The 20,827-nt window shown below is 45.8% G+C and overlaps 1 protein-coding gene across 2 annotated transcripts in view; it reads left to right on the forward strand.

The window, feature by feature from the left end:
* Srgap1 (SLIT-ROBO Rho GTPase activating protein 1) overlaps positions 1 to 20,827 on the forward strand; it is a 285,799-nt gene that overhangs the window by 127,320 nt on the left and 137,652 nt on the right. For both annotated transcript variants that reach the window (XM_026778325.1, XM_026778323.1), the window contains exons 2-3: positions 1,566 to 1,761; positions 7,405 to 7,567. In XM_026778325.1, the coding sequence (XP_026634126.1) occupies positions 1,566 to 1,761; positions 7,405 to 7,567 (359 nt within the window). The remainder of the gene's footprint in view (positions 1 to 1,565; positions 1,762 to 7,404; positions 7,568 to 20,827) is intronic.

Below are 20,827 nucleotides of genomic sequence, written 5' to 3' on the forward strand. Positions count from 1 at the left end.
GGTGCCTAGACCATAACAGAGCTCAGGGCAGAGCTTAGGCCTCTCTGCTAAGCTCTCGCTGGGAGATGCGACAACCCCTCAGCTGCTGGATGGATAGAAAGATGGAGGAAGTATTCCAGTAGTCAGGCTCACAGGGCAGAGACGGGATCCCAGGACATCGCCTTACCAACTGTGAAGGCAGTGCTGACGCGAGTAATGAAGTAAATGTTTTAATTCAGTGTTAGGAAAGTCAGCAAACTTCTTGACCTACCTCCTACACTCACACCGTAACCATCCGGCTACTAGTGAGTTTAACTAGCAGGAGCAAATCCCCGTGTATCCCCGTGTATCCATCATCAGCTGTGTCTAGAAGAAAGTACTCTTGGAACTGGATTCCTCTGTCTCCACTGAACTAGGTTGCTGCCCTCTTTTCGGGCATAGGTGTGGACAGTGGGGAAGGAGGGGCGCAGAGGTTCTCCACAGGGAACTATCCTTGTCTTTGGAAGTTAACCACAGGTCTTAGAACAAAAGTCAGGCAGTGGTGTGTGCTTAGTGTGCCCTCTTTTCCAGAGCATAGCTTTCCCTGCAGTGGCCACTTACAACTAAGTTGTATCCATTGTGTTTGCGCTGTGCTTTCCCTGAATCCGTAGATACGCATATTTCGACTTCCTAAAGTATTACCATGGTCAGTGGAGTCTCAGAATGGGTGTCATGTAAAGGTGTTGGTTTGAACAGTGTGCTCAAGCTGAAGGCTGGGAGAGCAGCCTTGCTGTTCCGAGGAGAATAAGTTGGACCCGAAGGTTGCCTGTTCTGAATGGATTACTTGGATATAGAAAGAAGTTATTTTTAGTTCCGGCATGCCTATAAATCCCGAAGCGAAGTGTTTTACAAATGAGGAATGTGTGCCCGAAATAAAAACTGCCAGATGTCAGTCTCTGAGTGTGCCAACTGACACGTGTGTCAAGCTCCAGTGTCTGGATGAGATGGTGCCCATTTCTCTTCTACTCGGGCTCCAAAGGGGTAGTTAATGTGAAATGCCTCTGACGAGTTTAGAGTCACTCTGATGGCAACAGCACCTTAGCATTTGGATCGTCTGCAAGCTGTAACTTCTTTCCCTCCTGACTCAGTGTGTGTTTGTGCTCTAACACGTTTGAGACATATTTCTGTTCAAATTTGCTGTATTTTTCCCTGGGTCTCAGCTCATTTTTTTCTTTAAAAAATAGACCAACAGATGTTTTTTAAAATTAAACAACCAAAGGCCAGTGAGGTGGCTCAATGGCTAGAGGTACTTGCCACCAAGCTAATGATCTGTGTTTGATTTCTTAGGCATACATGGCAGGGAGGTGGGAGCAACTCCCACGGATTTTCTTCTGGTTCCCACATCCACTCTGTCTTGTACATATGCCCACATGTGTGCAGTACACATTATTATGTATTATCACGAACAGATGCGATATACAGGACTCCAGTAGAGGCCATAACAAGGCCACGTGTGTGATTGATAGGAGTCTCTCTTCGTGTCTCACCTGCCCGCTTACCTTGGTCACGTTCCTGATGTCATCAGGTGGATTCTTGTTTCTTCTCAGAGATCCGAGCTCAGCTGGTAGAGCAACAGAAATGCCTTGAGCAGCAGACGGAGATGCGGGTTCAGCTGCTCCAGGACCTGCAAGACTTCTTCCGGAAGAAAGCTGAAATAGAGACGGAATATTCCCGGAACCTGGAGAAGTTGGCGGAAAGGTTCATGGCCAAAACGAGAAGCACCAAGGACCACCAGCAGTTCAAGTAAGAACTCTCTCCAGCTGTAGGTGTTGCTCTGGGGACTGAGCGCTTGCTGGGTGTGCATGAGTTCAAAGTTTCAATACCTGGGGTGGAGGGTAAGAGAGGGAGGGACAGATGGATGGAGAGAGACCTGATTCAGAGTCAACTTCCAAGGTGATCAGGTACCCCGCTTCTCAGTTTCCTCCTTTGTCTAAGAAGTTATTGGTGATAGTGTCCCCATAACTCTAGCAGCCTCTCTCCCTTCCCACTCATGCTGCAGAGACATAAACTTATATTTTGAAATCACTGTTTACAAAATTCTCAGCTGCAGAGAAGAAGCTGCTTTCAGCCGTAGGCAGACCTTTGAAAGGGTGAGTTTGCAGGCGCTGCTTCAAGCAAAGGCCTCAGGAGTTGTGCAGTGAGTTGTTTGTTTTTCTTGCCATTTCTTGAGACCAGGTCTCACTCTGTAGCCCAGGCGAGCCTAGAACCTGTGAAAGTCCTGCCTGCCAAGTGTCAGGATCATAGACCTGCACCACTCTCTGGTGATTCTGTAAGAACATAAGCAACAACTTTTGTTTTGGCTTAGTGTTCCTGGGGAGCATGCCCCACCTCCACCCAACATGTTTGTAGTCATTAAAAAAAAAATGCAGGTTATTTGGTTCATGAAATTTACTTTATAACTTAAACCCCAGAGTGAGAGAGACAGGTAAGTGATTGTACACAAGTGACCAGTGCGGGGTTCCATTGGCAGACTGTGCTAGCATGTCCTGTAATAATGGAAGATGAGAAGGGAAAGTCCTGGAAGAGTAGGGTATGTGTGTGCACACGCATGCACATACGCCAGCGCATGTATGTATAGCGGTGCACAGACATTATTGTGTACATCTATGAAGGCCAGAGAACAACACAGGGGTATTACCTGCCCACTCTGCCCCTCGGTGTTGGGGTCTGTGGCTCAAACTCACACATCCTTGAACTTGCAAGGCAAACACTACCTGAACCGTTGTCTCCCAGGAAGAGTGATACAGTAGTCTGCATAATGACTGGCTGGCTGGAAAGGGGGACTGAAGAAGGGAACCTCGTCAGTAAAGGACTGCAGGGGAAGGGCGCTAAGCCAGGTTTGCAAGGTTCTTTGGGAGTCCACCGATATCGGATGGGCAGTGCGGCCACAGGCATTAATTGGAGCACATCACAAGTTCTCACACATCTTTGTGGGCTTTCCCTGTGGACATAAGAATCTTTGGAATGTTTTAAGTAGAACTGCCCACACCTGCATTTAAGTGACAGGTAAGGTTTTGGGCTACGGGAAGCTATCAGAGAAGGAAGAACACCAAGGGCCCCTCATGGCGTGTGGCCTTCTGATCTAGCCGCCGTGGAGGGAGAGGGGAACGCCCAGTTGGGGAGGTAGTAAAAAAGCTGTGTGGGCTTTTGTTTCAGAAAGCACGGTGGGCCAGGGAATGTGGAAAACACCGGTGCCGTAAAACCCCAGAAATGATGGTTAAAATGTAATTGATATCTTATAAATGTACACCTGGATCCATAGGATTTAGGGGGTATTTCCACTGTCAAAAAAAGAAAAAGAAAGGGGGAAAGGAAAAGAGGAAGAGAGAGAGAAAGAAGAAGAAGGAGAAGGAAGGAAGGAAGGAAGGAAGGAAGGAAGGAAGGAAGGAAGGAAGGAAGGAAGGAAGGAAGGAAGGTTTAGTTATTGTCAAAGGTACCCATGCCTTAATCCTGCAGAAGACCAGCTGTGAAAAGGTAAAGCCAAGATAAGGATTTGGAGCAGAAAGCTTCACTATCGGCCCCTCCTCATTGTCCTCTACTTCCAGAGGACAGCCCATCCCAGTGACAAAGGAAGACAAGACCGTCTGTCCTCTTACACAAGGGCAGCAGACAGACCCCCGATCTGCTCAGCCTGGCTGTGGGGGTGCTGCTGAGAACTGGGCCTCTTTCTTCTCAGTGATCTGAAGTTCCATTTCCTACCCTTCCACGACTTTGGAGCCTGGATTAAAAGAAGAGTAGCCAGTTTGGCAAGATGGCTGCTTACTTATAGCAAAGGCCAATCCTGATGACCTGGATTCAGTTCACCAGAACTCACTGGTGGAAAGAGAAAGAACTACTAAAAGTTGTCCTCTGACCCCCATGGGCCTGTGCTCCACCAAATAAATAACTGTAATAAATATTTGTACATGAATCTTCAAATCACCTTTGGCTTGAGCATTATTGGTTATTGATTGTAGAGCTGGAGAGGAAATGGGTCAGAAACATAAAAGCTGGCTTCATTCGCCATCAGCCAGACTTGGGTTGGAATAGACTAACTACCGCGTGCCCGTGGCAGTACATTTGTTCTCAAGCTCTGGTTTCTCTGGCAGGAGGCCTGGCGGCTCATGGCCATGAGTGGCAGTAACAGACAGGGCAGAGCCCTCGCTGTGACTGGTGGCTGGCTCGGGATGTGTGTACAACGCTCCTTCTCTTCTCTCCAGACACTGAGTCTTTACGCACAGTTATGCACATACCTGTTGAAACTAGACCTCGGAGCCTGGCTTTACTTAATTTGGGGTCACGATCACTCATGTCACACTAGTCTGTAGCCTCGAGTTGCTGCAGCAAATGCCACCAGCAAGGCTCAGATCAGCCTCCCACACAAGGTCTCGCTCTGGCCCTCACTTTGGTCCTCACCAAATCCTTGCTGAGCTTTAGTTCTCGTGTTGACAGTCAGGACCCAGAGAGTGGCTGTGGGAAGGATTAAGTAGAGTTACTGTCAGATCTCGATCGGAGCAGCCTCTTAGACAAAAATAGCTAACATTGTATAAAAAATAGCTAACATTGTATACGCAGCACTTACCTTGTGCCCAAGGCATAATAGCAAGCATTTAAATGTAGATAGTAGCCCACGTCATCTTCACAATAACCCCATGAGACCCGCTCTGCTATTTTACCAGTTGTACAAAGTAAATGAAGTACAGAGACATTAACAGTTATCCCAGCCACACAGACAGGGTGTGCGAGCAGAGGCAAGAGCCCAGCGTGAGAAAGACCCACAAGCTTTCATTAACATTTATGCAAATTTGAGACAGGGTCTCCCTGAGTCTTCCAGGCCGCCCTTGAATTTGTCATCCTCCTACCTCAGCCTTCCTTGTTGCTGAGATTGCCCGCCTTTACCTCCCCAAACCTGGCTTGAAGTTCCCAGGCTCAGTAAATGATACCTTCTATTTTTATTCTATTATTATCATCAATATTGTGATTGGCACTAATAACAAGACAATAATAATGCATTTTTTATTCACTCCAGGAAATACTGTTTCATGCTTCCATCCGGGTGTGTACCAAGGATATAAAGGCATATGAAATATTCTTAGGGAATTTATTAGTTGCTTCAGGATAAAGGATAAGCATAGTTCAAATGAACCAAGCAGCGCTTGCTTTTGGGGCTGACGAGACACAGATAGAAAGGCTCCACTTACCTGCCATGAACTCACCATTCCTTCTTGATGGTTCTAAGAGGAAAGACGTCCCAGGTCAGAGCTAGCGTCCCAGTGTGCTTGGGGATTTCTTCCTGAACCCATTTCTGCCTCTGTTGTTGCTTTCTTTGTCTTGTAAACAGAGCTTGAAACTCAATGTAGGTGTTTGGGGGACAGTGGAGATTTTCTTTGCTTTTAAGATGAGACTTATAAGGCGTCCTTGAACTTGCTATGTAGCCTAGCCTGGCTTCAAACTCTTGATCCTCCTGCCTCAGCTTTCTAGATCCAATGCAAAATTAAATGCAGACTCTAAGAAACCTAATGGTAGAACGACATGGCTTTCTTTTTCTTTCCCCTGACTTAATGTTCAGTCATACATGTTCATGAATAATAAAACATTACATCTTGCTGGAAGGATGACTCAGGGAGTAGAGCGCTTGCCATGATCCCAGAACGTGTGTAGAAGCCAAACATGTTAGCACACGTGTATCTGTCATCCCTGCACTCTTGGGAGAAGATGAGAAAATCCTTAGAACTTTAAAGGCCAGTACCCTTGGGAAGGCGAGGGCACACATCGGAGGTTGGCTCGGACCTCTGTGTTTCTGCCATGGCGCGTGTATCCCCCTTCCCTGCCCCGCATCCCTTCCCTTTCACATCACATGCAACTTTAAAAGCAAAATTAATAAAACTCCTCATCAGATAGCATGGCTCTTCTGTGCCTGAGTTAGGAGAAACACTGCCATTTTGTCCTTCTGTGCGAAGCCATTGATCTGCTTCAAGGTCTTTGTTTCTGCCACACTACTGAAGCTGGGCCCTGACTGGGACTCCTCTTGGTTATCCTCATCTTGCCCCGTGTCATGGAGATGCTGGAGCTTTGGGTCTGCAGAACGGGCCTCTTAATCTGCTCCCATAGATCATAGATGGGTGGATTTGGGGTTGGCCAGCTCATATCCTGGTTCTGGGTCTGGATAGTTGCGGGGTTGGTTGGCCCACCAGTTCCTCCCCCCCCCCACTGTCTCATCAGCCGGGTGAGGTCTCCAGCATTGCCCTAGCTAGCTAGTTCACCCCTAGCCTCAATGAGCAAGGAGTGGGACTAGTTCTCCTGCTTTTGCGCCCTCAGAATCAGCCCTCCTGCACCTGGACCCTCAGAGCCAGCTCTACTGTGCTGTCCAGGTGGGTGGCAGAGGTCACTCTCCTGAGTGCTGCAGCTGGTGAGAGGCATGGGCAGCTCTCCCACCCACCATGGGTAGTGGTGGGTGGCAACTCCTCCGCCCACACCACCATATGGCAGATGAGGGGCGGGGTCAGTCTCCCACTCACGTTCTCAAGGCTGTTCACCTGTACCCCTGTCGATAGGGCCAGCTCTGCTGTGCTGCCCAGGCAGGGTACAGGGCCCACTTTCCCGAGTGCTGCAGCTGCTTGGGGGGAAGGTCAACTCCCTCGTCCACCATATGTGGCAGGGGCAAGAGGGGAGAGGACATCTAATTTATTTTAAGGAATGATATGTTGGTTGCTTACTGTGTTGGGATGGAGTTTTTCTTTGAGTATATATGTAACTATGTCTAATTTTTATGCTTTACAGTTCACTTAGTTTTATTTTCTAAAATAAACCAGGAACATTTATGAATCTGAGCTGGCTCAGTAAGTTTCAACAAGACATGTGACATGCCATGAGCCAGCAAGCTTTCAGGTTCTGTTCATGAGCCCTCGGGTTCCCCAGGAATGTTTTCTGGAGGGTGGAGGTTATACATCCAGGGATTAATAAATAACCCTCAAGTTTGTGTTCCGTGGAAAGCATGCTTAGCCAAATTTCTTTTCCAGCAGTAAGCTGAACACTCAAAAGAGACTTTGTGAGCTGGGGCAGACCAGCCTGTGTGTGAGACAGTAGCCAATAGATCCTCATGTAAACATGATTGCTTTCTTTAGTGGGCTGCGAAACCTGGAGCTGCCCAAGTACTGTCCAGGCCTGGCACCTGGGGCCCTGGTCAGGGGCAGGAAGTTGTACTCAGGTTTTTGCTCCAAGTTTTCTTTCCTGGTAAGTTGCAGGATTCCTGCAGGCTGTGGCTTGTCCTGATCTAAGAATGCTCAAAGCAGACAGAAGGATCCCAGCACCTATCTGCTGGGGCTCCTCCGCCTGCCTGGGTGACCTCTTTGGATTGGCCCAGGCCACTTTGAAATGATGGTTATTCTGTCTTCCTTTACCCCTCAGGAAAGACCAGAACCTGTTGTCTCCGGTGAACTGCTGGTATCTGCTCCTGAACCAAGTGAGGAGAGAAAGCAAAGACCACGCCACCCTGAGCGACATCTATCTGAACAATGTCATTATGCGGTTCATGCAGATAAGCGAGGATTCCACCCGGATGTTTAAAAAGGTAGCCTTGGATAACCACCTTACCTGCAGCCTCTTAGGGGAAGGTGCCTGGAAAGAGTGAATGGCGTGGATATTCTAAAGACACAGATTAGACAGTTAAACCTGAGGGTGTGTGTTTATACTATGTGTTTGTGCATGGTGAGTGTGTATGATATGTATGCATATGTATAATGCATACAATATTATCTGCTGGATATACTTATGTATATCAGTAAATTAATGCATAGTTGACCTGAGCAACATGAACAGAAGTATTTTGGGGGTGGGTGCCTGCAGGAGGCTGGAGAGACGGCTCAACCGTTAAGAGTTCACACTGCTCTTGCAGAGGACGTGTATTTGGTTCCCAGTATACAGGTTGGGCAGCTCAGATCCAGGGAGACTGGATGCTTCTGCCCTGCCTGGGCACATGCATTCATATACCCATACCCATACACAAACACACGCATGTACACTTAATCAAAGTGATAAAAATCTTATTTATCTCTGTCCTTAGAACTGACCTCCATGTGTGGAAAAGAGCCACACTTAGAGAGGAGGGCCTTGGGTTCTGCTTCAGCTCACACGTGACCAGATAAAGCATATCACATGTGTGTCCTTGCAGGAAGGCATTACTGCCTTGTCTTCATGCTCCCCGCCGCAGAGGCTATGAGAGTGAAGTGAAAAAAGCCCAGAAAGTTCAGTTTCTATTGTGTTAAAGAGTTTCCTCCTTCCTGACTCCATTTACAGAAAACCAAGAAACAAAGGGGAGGGGGAAAAACCTGGGCTTTTAAACCTTCGTGTCATCATTAGCTTCAGTCAGCTCTCAGCAAATATTTTTGTTGTTTGCACATTTTTGTTGAGAACAATAACAAAATTGGAGCATTTCCTGTGCAAAGGGCACACGCAGCTCCTTGCCCAGCTTTCAGTTTCTATGTTGAGAGCATGAGACTCCGCAAGCCTTCTCTGCTTGGTGTTAATAGAGTTCCTTGCCTAGATTTATGCCCAGATCCTCCTTTAGTAAGTAATGTTTTAGCTTCAGAGAAGGAGGTGCACCCTGTCTATTCACGATGCATGTGTTTCAAAGGGACCACTCACAACATGGGTGCAGGGGCATGCACACCAGCTGTGCTTGATGCAGCCACATTAGATTTGATTTCTGACCTAGAAATGGGAATTCAGCAAGTTCTAAGTCATTGTGTGCTGTGTCAAATGGAGGAGGGAGCATGTTTCCAACAAAGTGCTTTCTCTGTTGGATCTAAGAGTAGGTAGAGATAGAGAACTATCTTCACATATTAAGTAAGAGAGCTTAAAAATACATATCAGTTTCCACTGAGCTAGGGAAGTGACGGACTCTCTGCCCCTCTGTGAGCGCCATCTGTGGAGACCACATACAGTTTGGATCCCTGAGCATCTGCAGTGGTGTCCAGATGTTCGTGTCAGGCTGCCACGATGGAGAAAGGTTGTAACAATTCCACATTTGGATGCTACTCAAAGATACTTCCTCGACATGGGGGCATTGGCAGAGATTCAGCCAGGACCTACATAAGCAGCTCCTCATTTATTCATCCACTGAACAAAACATCTGTAAGCTGTGTGACTGGCAAAACTTAGTTAAGAGACTGCCCTGCTTGCAAGGAACGCATTAGAATAAATTAAGCATCTCCAAGCGAAAGAGACTACAGAGCTCACTGTAGGAGCACTAGGGGACATGAAAAACTTAAAGAAGCAGCTCTGGAAATGAAGGGGACACTTTCATGAGGCATGACAAGGCAAGGGTCTGCAGGGACATGTGTGTAGCGGAAAGTACAGAGTTCTGTGGCTCTGGCCTGGGTTACTAGGACGAGAATGAGTGATGTGATAGAAGCCGACAAAAGAGGGACCTCGTATGGCAAGGTCTAGGGCCTGGTGGAACTGATAGAAGCTAGGACTGACAGTCACACGTATCTGGGTGAGAACACCAGTTCTTCTGCATCCTTGTTTTGGGATCTTGGGAGATGGTTCAAAGTCTGCCTGCTCTTCCAGAGAATGAACAAACAAGGTTGGGCAAAGGGAGAGGCTGAAGCCATGTGAGCCTGCGCCTGGGAGCCCTGGGCTTTAGGTTTGGATCCCTTGAACTTGGAGTGCTCTAGGAAAACGCAGTTTCCTTTAATGGAGGAGAGTTCTCGAGAGCGGTTCCTAGGGAGAGATCAGCTGTGAGTCTCAACAGCCCACAGCCAATATTCCCAGTAGATGGGGAAATGAATTCCTAGTTTGTGAGGAGAACTCTGGGAAGTGCCCAGGAGATAGATGCGTGCCTACTTATTAGCTACTAGAATTCACTCCTTATTTAGATACTGAGGCTTATCACCGTGTGTGTGTGTGGCGGATTCCTGCTAACCTGGTTGTTTAGTGGGAGTGTTCTGTTCATCTTGAACAGCCTTCTCGCTGTTAATCATGGCTGATGAGCAGAAAGGGTTAGTCATTACAACCAGACAAGGTCTGCCGAGGAAGTCTGTCAGCCAACTCACAGGCGGGTCCATCTCAGAGCCTACCTGCGTGTGGCCCAACACAAAGTCACCAAGGTCCAACTCAGAGCCTACCTGCTTTGGCCCAACACAAAGTCACCCACTTACTCAGCATTACAAAACACTGAGGTGGCTTTTTATTTGCTTGCACTGGTTTTGTTTAAAAATAAAATGAATACTGTTATTAAAGTATTGAACTTAAGATTTAATCCTTTATGGAATTAACCAATACTGATAGAGTTAAGGATTTGAGGAAAAGGGGTTTTGAGTGGAAATCATGGCTTTGACATTGTTAGCAGCTGGATGGACTTGGAGTATTTGCAAACCAACTAAGCAGTCTTGTCACTGAACTCCAAAATCTACCCACGTCATTGTTGCTTATAGCTAAATTAAAGTATTTGTCTTTAAATTTTGGCAGTCAGTGAATAACCAAGTAGATGTCAAGCCAGCAAATATAACCCTCAGACCCCCAACAACCATTTTACAGGGAGTCTTATCTTTGGGCCTTCATTGATTTCTTCATTTCCTCAACCAAGTGAGCTTCATTCTGACCCGACCCCACCCAAGTATGAGCAGTGCAAACATGAACAAGAGGGGGTTCTGTTGCTTCTTAGTTTGTGCTTCACTCTTCTTGGAGAAGGTTTGAATTTGGGGACCCCTTGTATACAAGGGTTTGTTTCAATATCAAACCTCAGTCTTCCTGCTCCAACAAAGGGCTGGCGAGGTGCCTCCGCCTGTGCTAGCCCCACCTCCTAGGGTCCAGAGATCCTCCTCCTTTTCACCACGCCCCTGAAAGAAGGTGTCCTGCTTCTGGTTTGCTGCTCCCGACAGCAGGTATGCAGCTCACAGGCTGCATGTGAAAATGTGGCCCACGTCAGAAGTCACAGTCACGGGCCACATCATAGGAACCGTTTATGTAAATGCCTGCTCATAAGATCTTGCTTACACATGTTCATAGGCATGTGTAGTTCAGGGGGAGCTATAAAGTGGCTGCGTTTGACTGTCCTAAATCATCCCTGTGTCTCAGAGTACCTTCAAAGCTGTGGTTTATTCATGAACTGTTTTCAAATTATTAATATATCTGTATCTGTCTCTGTTTCACTTAATTGTACAAGCATAATGTTTCTTTCCTTTATCAATAACAATGACATGATTTCTGTGAGTTGCCCCTTGCTCATGATGAAGGGGGCTTAGCCCTGTGTACCAGCTCACCAATCCTCTTACTCATGGACAGACACTATGAGCCACATTTTGGGGTGATGGAAGGATGTGCTCAAGTCGAAGAGCCATGCTTTCTATACACTTTTGCCTTTGCTCAGAGGCGTGAGACAGTTTGTAGCTACTATCAACTTACTTAGGTTTTTCAGGGGGCGGGGCAATAACTGTTCATGTCACTTTATGTAAATGGTAAAACACTTTGAGATTAGGGCACTGGTTTGGACTGTATTCCTTTCTTGCAAAATCTATATTACCTCTGAGCAGTGAGTAAAAGACCAAAGGTCTCCACATGCTAACACAGAGACACTTGGTCACCTTTAGCCTTTGCTGCTCTATTCACAATGCTGGGGAATGAAATCAGCCTTGGTGTCCATCAGCTGATGAACGAATAATAAAAATGTAGGACAACAGAAATTTTCCATCTGCAAAGAAAAACGAAATTTGCAAATACATGGATGAAGCTGGGGAAAACAACTTTGTTCAGTGAGGTGACCCAGGCACAGAAAGACAAATGCCATGTGCTGTCGTCTCTCATACGTGTGTCCCAGTTCTGAATCTTTGGATTTGTAGATTTAACTTGCAGTGCCTGCAGAATCTAGGAGAGGGCCAATGGACTGGGGGATACCTTAGGGAGGAGGGCTGGGGGGCGGGGTTCAGGAGGCATGGGGGTGGGAGGGAGTGAGGAAGAGGAAGATGCACTAGGAGAGGGTTACCCAAACCCCACAATTATATGAGAAACATACTGCTGTGTAAGGTAATTTAAAAATAAAAGTTCAGGGTCTGGAGAGATGGCTCAGTGGTTAAGAGCCCTGACTGCTCTTTCCGAGGACCCAGGTTCAATTCCCAGCACCCACATGGCAGCTTACAACTGTCTGAAAATCCAGTTCCAGGGGATCTGACACCTCCACACCAATGCGCATAAAATAAAGTTAAATAAACCATAAAAAATTTACAAAATAAATAAAAGTTCAGAAGAGTAAGAAATCAATGCCTGCACGTCTGGAGAGCCCTAATCCTAGCACCCAAGGGTTACTGTCGTAAGTACAGCTCTCAGCCCTCATCGGAGAAGCTTCTTTTTGCAGAGGATGGCTAATAGAGAGAGACTCACAACTGGTCAAGATACAGAGGATGATTAATCAGTGCTGGAGGACTCAGGTCTAACTGGAGCGTCTGTATCCCCACCACCCCTCCCAAGGCTCGGGGAACATAATTGGATGGGGAGCAGAGATGTTTTAAGAGCTAGAGGTCGAAGAAGACCACTGTGAAAAGTGACTTGGGTATGTGACAAAGCCATTGTACCCAGGAAGGCACTGCCACTGTGGCTGCCTGCATAAGACCCATGTGAGACCAAGCGGGTGAGGAGCTCTACCGCAGATGGCAGGGAGGGGCTCCTGAGTTAAGGAGTTGTTGAATATTGATAGTTGCTGGGGGAAGAAGAATCCATTTTTCTTCAAGAATATGGTGCCTGGTAGGCTGCTCATGTACTATGGCTGGTGCTACACCCCTGCACATGAGGGGCCAACTGGACTCAGTGGATTGTTTTAAAGAAGAAAGAGAACATGGGGTTGGGAAGAAGATGCAATGGGAAGGTTGTGGAAGGAATTGGAGGGGCAAGGAGGAAATTACAGAAGTCTCAGTGCTAAAGCCCTCATGTGGAATCCTCCTTAGAAGCGAGGGACTGGTCAGAAAAGCCCCCAGTCCCCACAAAACACTATATGCTATTGCTCTTCTTCCCGGTTGCTGACCAGAATTGGTTGGTAAGAACCTGTTGCCAAGGACCTTCATCACCATACACAGAAAAATCAATTTCAAACTGAACTGGAAACTTCTCCCTACTGACTGGTTTTCTTAGAGCCTGAAGGTGTACTATACAGGTTAGTAGTTGAGAAAAACCAAAAAGAGCCTTAATTATCTGTGAAACATATGCAGTAGCAACCTGACAAGCAAGGTACCCAATGGTGAACTGATGTGGAAGTGTCATATATCAATCTGTTGATTTCATTGGTTAAGTAATAAAGAAACTGCTTGGCCTCATAGCTTAGAACATAGGTGGGTGGAGTAAACAGAACAGAATGCTGGGAGGAAGAGGAAGTGAGCTCAGAGGCCATGCTCCCCTCTCCCGGGCAGACGCGATGAAGCAAGCCGCCAGGTCAGACATGCTGAATCTTTCCTGGTGAGACTGGTGCTACACAGATTACTAAAAATGGGTTAGGCAAAATATGAGAATTAGCCCGTAAGAGGCTAGAGCTAGTGGGCCAAGCAGTGTTTAAATGAATACAGTTTGTATGTTGTTATTTCGGGTTTAAAGCTAGCCAGGCGACCAGGAGCTGGAGCGGCAGGAACACAGCCCGCAGCTTTTACTACAGTGAACCATTGTCATGAGTGTTACATGGGCAACCATGAGCTCTCCGTGGACCGGAGGCCTATTCCACAGGAGAGAATTAATGCCTGGTTCTGTCACCTAAGTCAGAACTCCACAACTGAGGAGAAGCTTATTTATTAGATGCTGAAACACGGTTAATAGAAACTCAGAGACAGATATTGGAGTTCAACCTGATGACCAGAAAAGCAAAGCAGCCAGTCACTGGCTCTTACCTTGACCTCAGTTCAAAAATGACAATCCTGCCTCCAGGAATCTCAGAATGAGACTGCCTGAGAGCTGTCTGCCCCCATTTTATAATTCTCTCTAGTTCTGGGATTAAGGGCGTACACCACTGCCACCTGGTTTCTATGGCAACTAGTGTGCGTACTGGGCTTAAAGGTGTGTGTCATTGCTGCCTGGTCTGTAAGGCTGGCCAGTATGGCTGTTTTTACTTTTCTGATCCTCAGGCAAGCATTACTTATTAAAATACAAATGAAGTATCATTACAGTGTGCCTATTATTGTATGACCGGGGAGGGATTATAGACCCCTATCACTCCCTACTGAACAGGGGCTAATGGAGAATTCTGGGGGAGGAGAAATCATTGTCTTTAGTTGGGTACCCATAGGTGAGCTCACCAGGCTCCCAAGTGGTGCTCGGTAAACTCAGTGGGTCACCAAACAAAAAGACATATATGGGAAAGGGAGAGGATGGGGGAGGGGGTAGAAGAAGGTGGGTGGCAAGGGCAACCAGAATGTTTGTGAAATGGTCAGAGAACCAATGTAATGAAAATTCTTTTTTGAAAACCCAAAGAAAGCTATCTGTGGACGGAGACAATCTGCTGGTCATCCACATTCAAGTAGCTGAGACTGGCCTCGGACCACTGGGAATAGCCCTTCTCTGGCCAGAGTACGTGGGTTTTCAGACTTAGACTTGTAAGGTAAATTAGCCCACCTCGCTGACCACTGAGTGTGTTGCTTAGTCTGGCAGGAAGGGGTGATTACTACTAAGACCCATAGTCTTTCAATTTGCTTTTATCAAAAAGAAGCAGTATCTATTTCTATGCTCCAGTACAGAGTTATTTCGTGGGATAAAGGCATGCTGACATCAAGAGCATTTAAAGTACGTCACTCTGCAAACAGATGCTTTAGCTGAAGTTAATTCACATAAACCCACTAGTCTACTGCCAGTCTCCAAGGCTCTGACCTTGTTTTGAGAAAAAGTCTATGAGGGGCCAGTACGATGGCTCAGCAGATAAAGGTGCTTGAGGCCAAGTCTGATGAAGCTGAATTCGGTTCCCAGAACCCTCCTTGTGGACTGAGAACCAACTCCTGCAGGCTGGCCCTCTGACTTCCATGTGCTTGGCAACCTGCCCTTTTCATGTAAAACATTAGCATTTCTCCTATCTGGAAACAGCCCCTCAAAATAGGGTATTTGATGCGCTCATGGTGTGTAGCACTGTTTGCCTGACTCCAGACTTTTTCCTGTAACTGGACATTTGAATCTCTATGTACCAGTGACATCTAACTTGTGTTGTGTAACTGAAAAGACTTGCCAGGTCAAGGGTGGCCTCAGACTTTCACAACTTGGATGCCGGTCTTAACCTTTTGAGTTTCTGGAGTGATGCTGGTCATGGCTGTAACTTACCCCGGAGTGATGCTGGTCATGGCTGTGATATCCAGTAATAGGTTCCTTGAAAAGTAAATGGACTAGTTTTGGCTTTTTTTGTTTTGTTTTTTTATTAGCAGAGAGCTACCGGATGTGAGTTAATATGCTTATGCAACATTCGTAAATAATATAACAAGAACTTTTCCAAGGTGTTTTAGTGCACTGTAGCAGAAGAATTAAATGGTACTTTGGTGACCTCAAAGGACAGATGAATTATTGATATAGCCGGGATAAATAAGTAAGAAAAGCCCAAGCTGCCGCTACTTGTTGGTTCTCTTGAGTCTTCGCAACTTTATGGCTAGTTTGTTCTTCTAGAAATATGAAGCTGAACTGTTGTTTCTTATAATGGCAGAATTTTCTAAAGTATTTTTGTAAAATAGTTTCAGTTGGTTTTTGTGAATTGCATACCAAGATGGCGGCCCTTGTGAAGGCTCTATGAATGATAATAGCTGGTTGTGGTTTTCTTAGAGTCCTATAGTCGCTTTGTTGCTTAGCAACAAGAGATGTCTGTTTCACCTGGCTGGAAGGTAAGCCTGTGAGCAGCTCCAGATGAGCAATTTGCCATCTGCTCTGAAGCTTTATCAAAGTCTTAGAGCGAGTCAAGCATGTGATCCGTGTGCGTTTCGCTGAAAATGCATTACATAATAAAGAAAAGCCAACTGATGTCAGCGATGTTGAAAGCGCTGTCCATATGGTGTATTACTTTGGTGCCAATGCTTAAGTGTCAGTAGTTGAACCAATAATTAATTACCTTGAGATTAGTTGCCAAGAAACACTTGAAAACTTGTGGGGGTTTCTCTTAAGTTAGTTTTATCTTCTTCTATTTGCCTCTCTGTGAATTTTGGATTGTGTACTTAAATTTTCTGTATAAAGGAGATGCCCAATATAAATAATTATAATTATTTTATAAACTGAAACCTTAAGAGAAACAACATGGTCCAGATTGTACCAATGGCTAATGTCTAAAGAAGGGGAAAGCAATATATACAATAAAGAGTTTGTCCCCAGATACTAATCAGGACCTGGCTGATGCTTCAGGTCCTGTTAAAATGTATACTTTGAATTTCCAGTGTTAGGGTGAAGAATGAAATAAGGTCTGTGAATAAGAAAACAGCTAGATGGAGGCTTTAACTACCCGGTCTCCCGAGCAGTCATGATAAATGACAAGGCAGACGCATAAAGGGAACCAGAGCGATCCTTTCGGTTTCAAGTGTCTGCCATTATTCCTCTGTCAGATCCTTTCACAGACTCCTTCTTCTCAGAGTGAAAGTATACACCCCAAGTTCCCTTTCATAGCTCTCTCTCATCTATTTATAAAGACACAGAGAGAGAAAGAGGTGGATGGGCTTAGTCCCTTCTGACACATTCCATATATGCTTTTTGGTGTCTGCACTTTTTGCATATAAACTCCCAAGGGACAATTTGTGTGTGTGTGTGTGTGTGTGTGTTGTTCACAGTGACTGTCACATGCTAGGTGTTCAGCAGATTTTTCATGAGAGAATAAAATAATGGATAAAAACTTACATCTGATTAGAAACAAGCAATGAATGGTATCCATATACCATAAAGCCTGGAGCCTATTAGCGCAATACAGTATTTACAGGGCCAGATCTAAACAATCCCATGTGAACTACTTCCCCAGAGAAAGAAATCATAGGTGGTCCTGGGAAATAGTCCCCTATTTCAGAGGCAAGGGTCAAGTAAGAAGACTCATGGGCCTCGTCGCTGGACAGGCTCTCTGTTCTTTCATGGACCACTATAGCAAGCTATCCCATGAAATATGTGCAGTGTTTTCTAGAAGTTCACTTGTAAAGAGAGAGTCATGGTGGAAGTGTGTGGGTTTTAAAGGAAGAATATGGGACCAGGAAAGGTTTTGTTTTCAAGTACATGTGTTAGTTTCTTGCCTTGGACACCATCAAGTTTTCGTTTGGTGTTTGTTTTTAAACATAAGTAGTTAAAAAGAGTGAGCAGAAGGCATCACAGAAAAACGGGGAAACTGGGCGAGAAGATAGCTTGTTTGGTAAAGCACTTACCACGCAAGCTTGAGAACTTGAATTTGATTCCCTCAGAACCCATGTGAAAATGCTGGGTGCCATGCTTGTCCAGTGTTGGGGAGATGGACATGGTACAACCCTGGGACCCACTGACTAACCAGCCTAACCTTCTTGATGAGCTCCAAGCCTGTGAGAAATTCTGTCTCAGAAAACAAGGTGACCAGCTCCCGAGGAAGCCTCCAAGGTTGATCCTTGGCCTTCATGAGCCTTGATCCAAAGGCTGGGCTTGGAGAAAACAGGTATAACCTGGCCGAAAGGGATCCAAAGGACTGACAGGAAGATTGGTCTTTGGCAAGGGACTCTTAGGAGAGCAGATGTCTCAGTTGGTGTGGCTGCAGACAGCCCCATTGGGAGGAAGGGAGCAGGGTGTTATGAGGTTCTTGGGTCCAGGTCCTCTGTAGCTGTGGCTGTGTTCCCAAGTGCTGAGATGTCTGTTGGGAGCACATAATTTGCAGAAAGTAGAGAAGATGCTATAAACAACCCCTGAGGAAACTGAGGACTAAAAATAAAATACAATTTGAGAATAGAAGGAGTATACCTATTTTATAAGTAGAAGTATTTTCTATTTAAAAGTGTTTCAAATTTATCTTAGTGGTACTTTCAGGCTTGACTGAATTCTACAAGCACACAAACAATCCTTATTCCCCAAAAGAACATATTGGGTCTTGAGCATGGTTTTAAATGTCAAAAGGCAACGGAGCAAAGTTTCCTGAAGGCAAGTGACGATCCTACCGTTTTCTATACAATGAAGATATTTCTTGAAAAAACAGTGGCTTAAATGTGTCCCATACTCTCTTGAATACACACTTGGTTGTGACATGTTGTACACAGAACTGTCCCAGTGATGGTCTGCCTGACATCTGCCGTCAGCAAGCCTCAGCCACACTGACTTCAGGTTGTGTGACTTGGGACACCCGTGGATGTGAGACAGGCAGGATGCTGGAAGTTCCTTCATCCCTGGATCTTGCCCTCTCATGATGCTGTCTGGATCCCGGAGACCAGCCTGGAAACAAGTCCTAGTTATCCTTCGTGTGAGTGAGACCACATGAAAGGAGACAGACGTCCTAAGTGACAGCTAGCCGGCTCCTAGACGTACGAATTAGAGCATCTTACCTCATCCAGCTGCCAGTGCACCACAGACGTGAGAGAATGTGGCCCCACCAGCCTATCACAGAGCGATCTCCCAGCTGACTCGAAGAATCATGAGCTAAGGGAAATGTGCTTTGTTACATAGCGAAAGCTAAATGATAGGTCGATATCCATGCTCACCAAAAAGGAAAGATGGGATCAAAAGGTAAATGCAGGCTCTCAGTAAACAGAGTCAGCATAGTCCACCGTGTCGTTCCCACTAAGTGAGTCCGTCCGACGTAAACACAGTGCCTACAGCAGCAATCTGAAGGCTAACTAGTAGGAGGGTAGATGAAAGACCAGACTTTAAAATTCTGCCAGATCAGCAGTGTTTCCCGTTTCCCCCTCAGTATCTCTCAGCCCAGATGCCTGACAGCGAGGAACCTGGAAGCAGACAGTAGACATGAACACGCAGACCTGAAGAAGAGGCTCTGGGCTGTGATTCAAAGACCAGAAAGGGGAGAGAACCGTGTAATGATGATTTTTGCTATTCAAAGTTTCCTTTGCTGTTCCTTACCACTGAGTACTCAAACATCTTGCAACAGGGACTACAATCCTCTAAAGGTCTTTTTGAAGAGAGAAACTGCCCTCCCTGGGAGCATTGGTTACCCATGAGTTAGCAAACACTGATTGTGGTCTCAGACATTCAGTGTGTGAGGAAGAAATAGAAAGAAATGGAACAGAACAATAGCATAGACTCCTGGTTCTCTAGTTAGAGGACCAGAAGGGGGAACCTAGAAAACCAGAGTCGCGGAGACTGCAGTGACAGATTTCCTAAATCTCCCCCCGCCATTGCACACAGCAGATCTGATCTCTAATAGTGTACCCACAAAGGCTTGAGGACTGAACTAAGTATTGGATTCATGCCAGGATCCTGAGTGGTCACTGTGTATTAAGTATGATGGAAGATTTAAATAGCAGCACAAAGATGCTGGAAACAGAATTAACATGGGAACCGCAACTTATACAAGGCTGGCCAGAATTTGTAACCCAAGTCTAAACAGCTGGGTTTCCTGATAAAACAGAAATACTAAAGTTTAGAGTTGATTCAACTAAGGCCCAGAGACATAATATTGAAAATATCTGGAATACAATACACAAATTACTCAACCTAGAAGAGATCAAGGAAGCCAGGAAGGCATGAAGGAAAAAAACAAGATACAGCCATGCTGAGCTATTATGGATGCTTGGGCTACTTAAGGTTTCCACAGCAGCCATTAGAAGAATATTCTAGAAGTAAGATCAAACACTCTTAAAAGTGAATAAAATTATTGGAAGCTATTTTTTTAAATATTATTCTTATGTATAGGGAAGAGATTGAGGGAGGAACACCTTTGTCAGGGCGTGTGTGGAGGTCATAGGAGCCAGTTTTTCCCTCCACCATGGGCTTCAGGGATTGAATTTGGGCTGTTGGGCTTTGCACCAAAGTACTTTTAACTGCTGAACCCCATCGGGAAATATTTTAACTGAAAAAATTTAGTAACCAAACTTTAAAACTCAGTAGACGGGCTCCCTAGCAAAGCGGAGCTAACCGAGGGCGCACTAGGGAAGTTCAAATGAAGAAAAATGACCTAATGCGAACAGCAAGAAAGAAGAGTGAACAAGCCGTGGGGACCTTTCACACAGTGTTTCCAATGTTTGCATCATCAGCATTTCTGAGAGAGAGGAGAAAAAGTGTGATACGGGAATAACTATTTGAGGAAAATTACAAGAAAATATCCCGAAGTTAGCAAATGACGTAGCCTATGCACCCAAGCTTACTGAATCCAGACTAGACAAGCCCAAAGCAACCAACCCAAGTCCGAGTACACATAGCCTGGAAACCAGAGACGAGAAAAAGCGCTGTAAGCATGCAGTGAAATACGAACCATGCCTTTTGAGGAACACCAGCTCAGACTGCCGGATGCTCTCTCCACGCCGTGTGGGCAGTACCTCCCAGTACGGACAGCCAGAGACGCCTTCAGTCATTGCCAGATGTTTCCGCAGGCAAAATCGGCCCCAGATGAGAAATATTGATCTACACTGAGGCTTCATCCCTCCCAAACAGGTATTTTACTTTAAAGAATTTTTCTGGTTAGGTTTGTTTTATAATCATGGAGTTTATAAACTTAACAAGTGGGAGATGGGTTTGAAAAGTGTCTGATCCCTCGGTTCCCATTTAAAAGGGCATTTTAGAAAGTTGGTTTTAGTTTGTTTAGGTTTTGCTATCTACAAAAGATCAACACCTAATCAAGTTTACTTTTAAAAGGTTATAGGGCGGTGGTGGCGCACGCCTTTAATCCCAGCACTCAGGAGGCAGAGGCAGGCGGATCTCTGTGAGTTCGAGACCAGCCTGGTCTACAGAGCTA

The sequence above is a fragment of the Microtus ochrogaster genome, unplaced genomic scaffold, assembly GCF_000317375.1.
Source record: "Microtus ochrogaster isolate Prairie Vole_2 unplaced genomic scaffold, MicOch1.0 UNK127, whole genome shotgun sequence".
NCBI lineage: Eukaryota > Metazoa > Chordata > Mammalia > Rodentia > Cricetidae > Microtus > Microtus ochrogaster.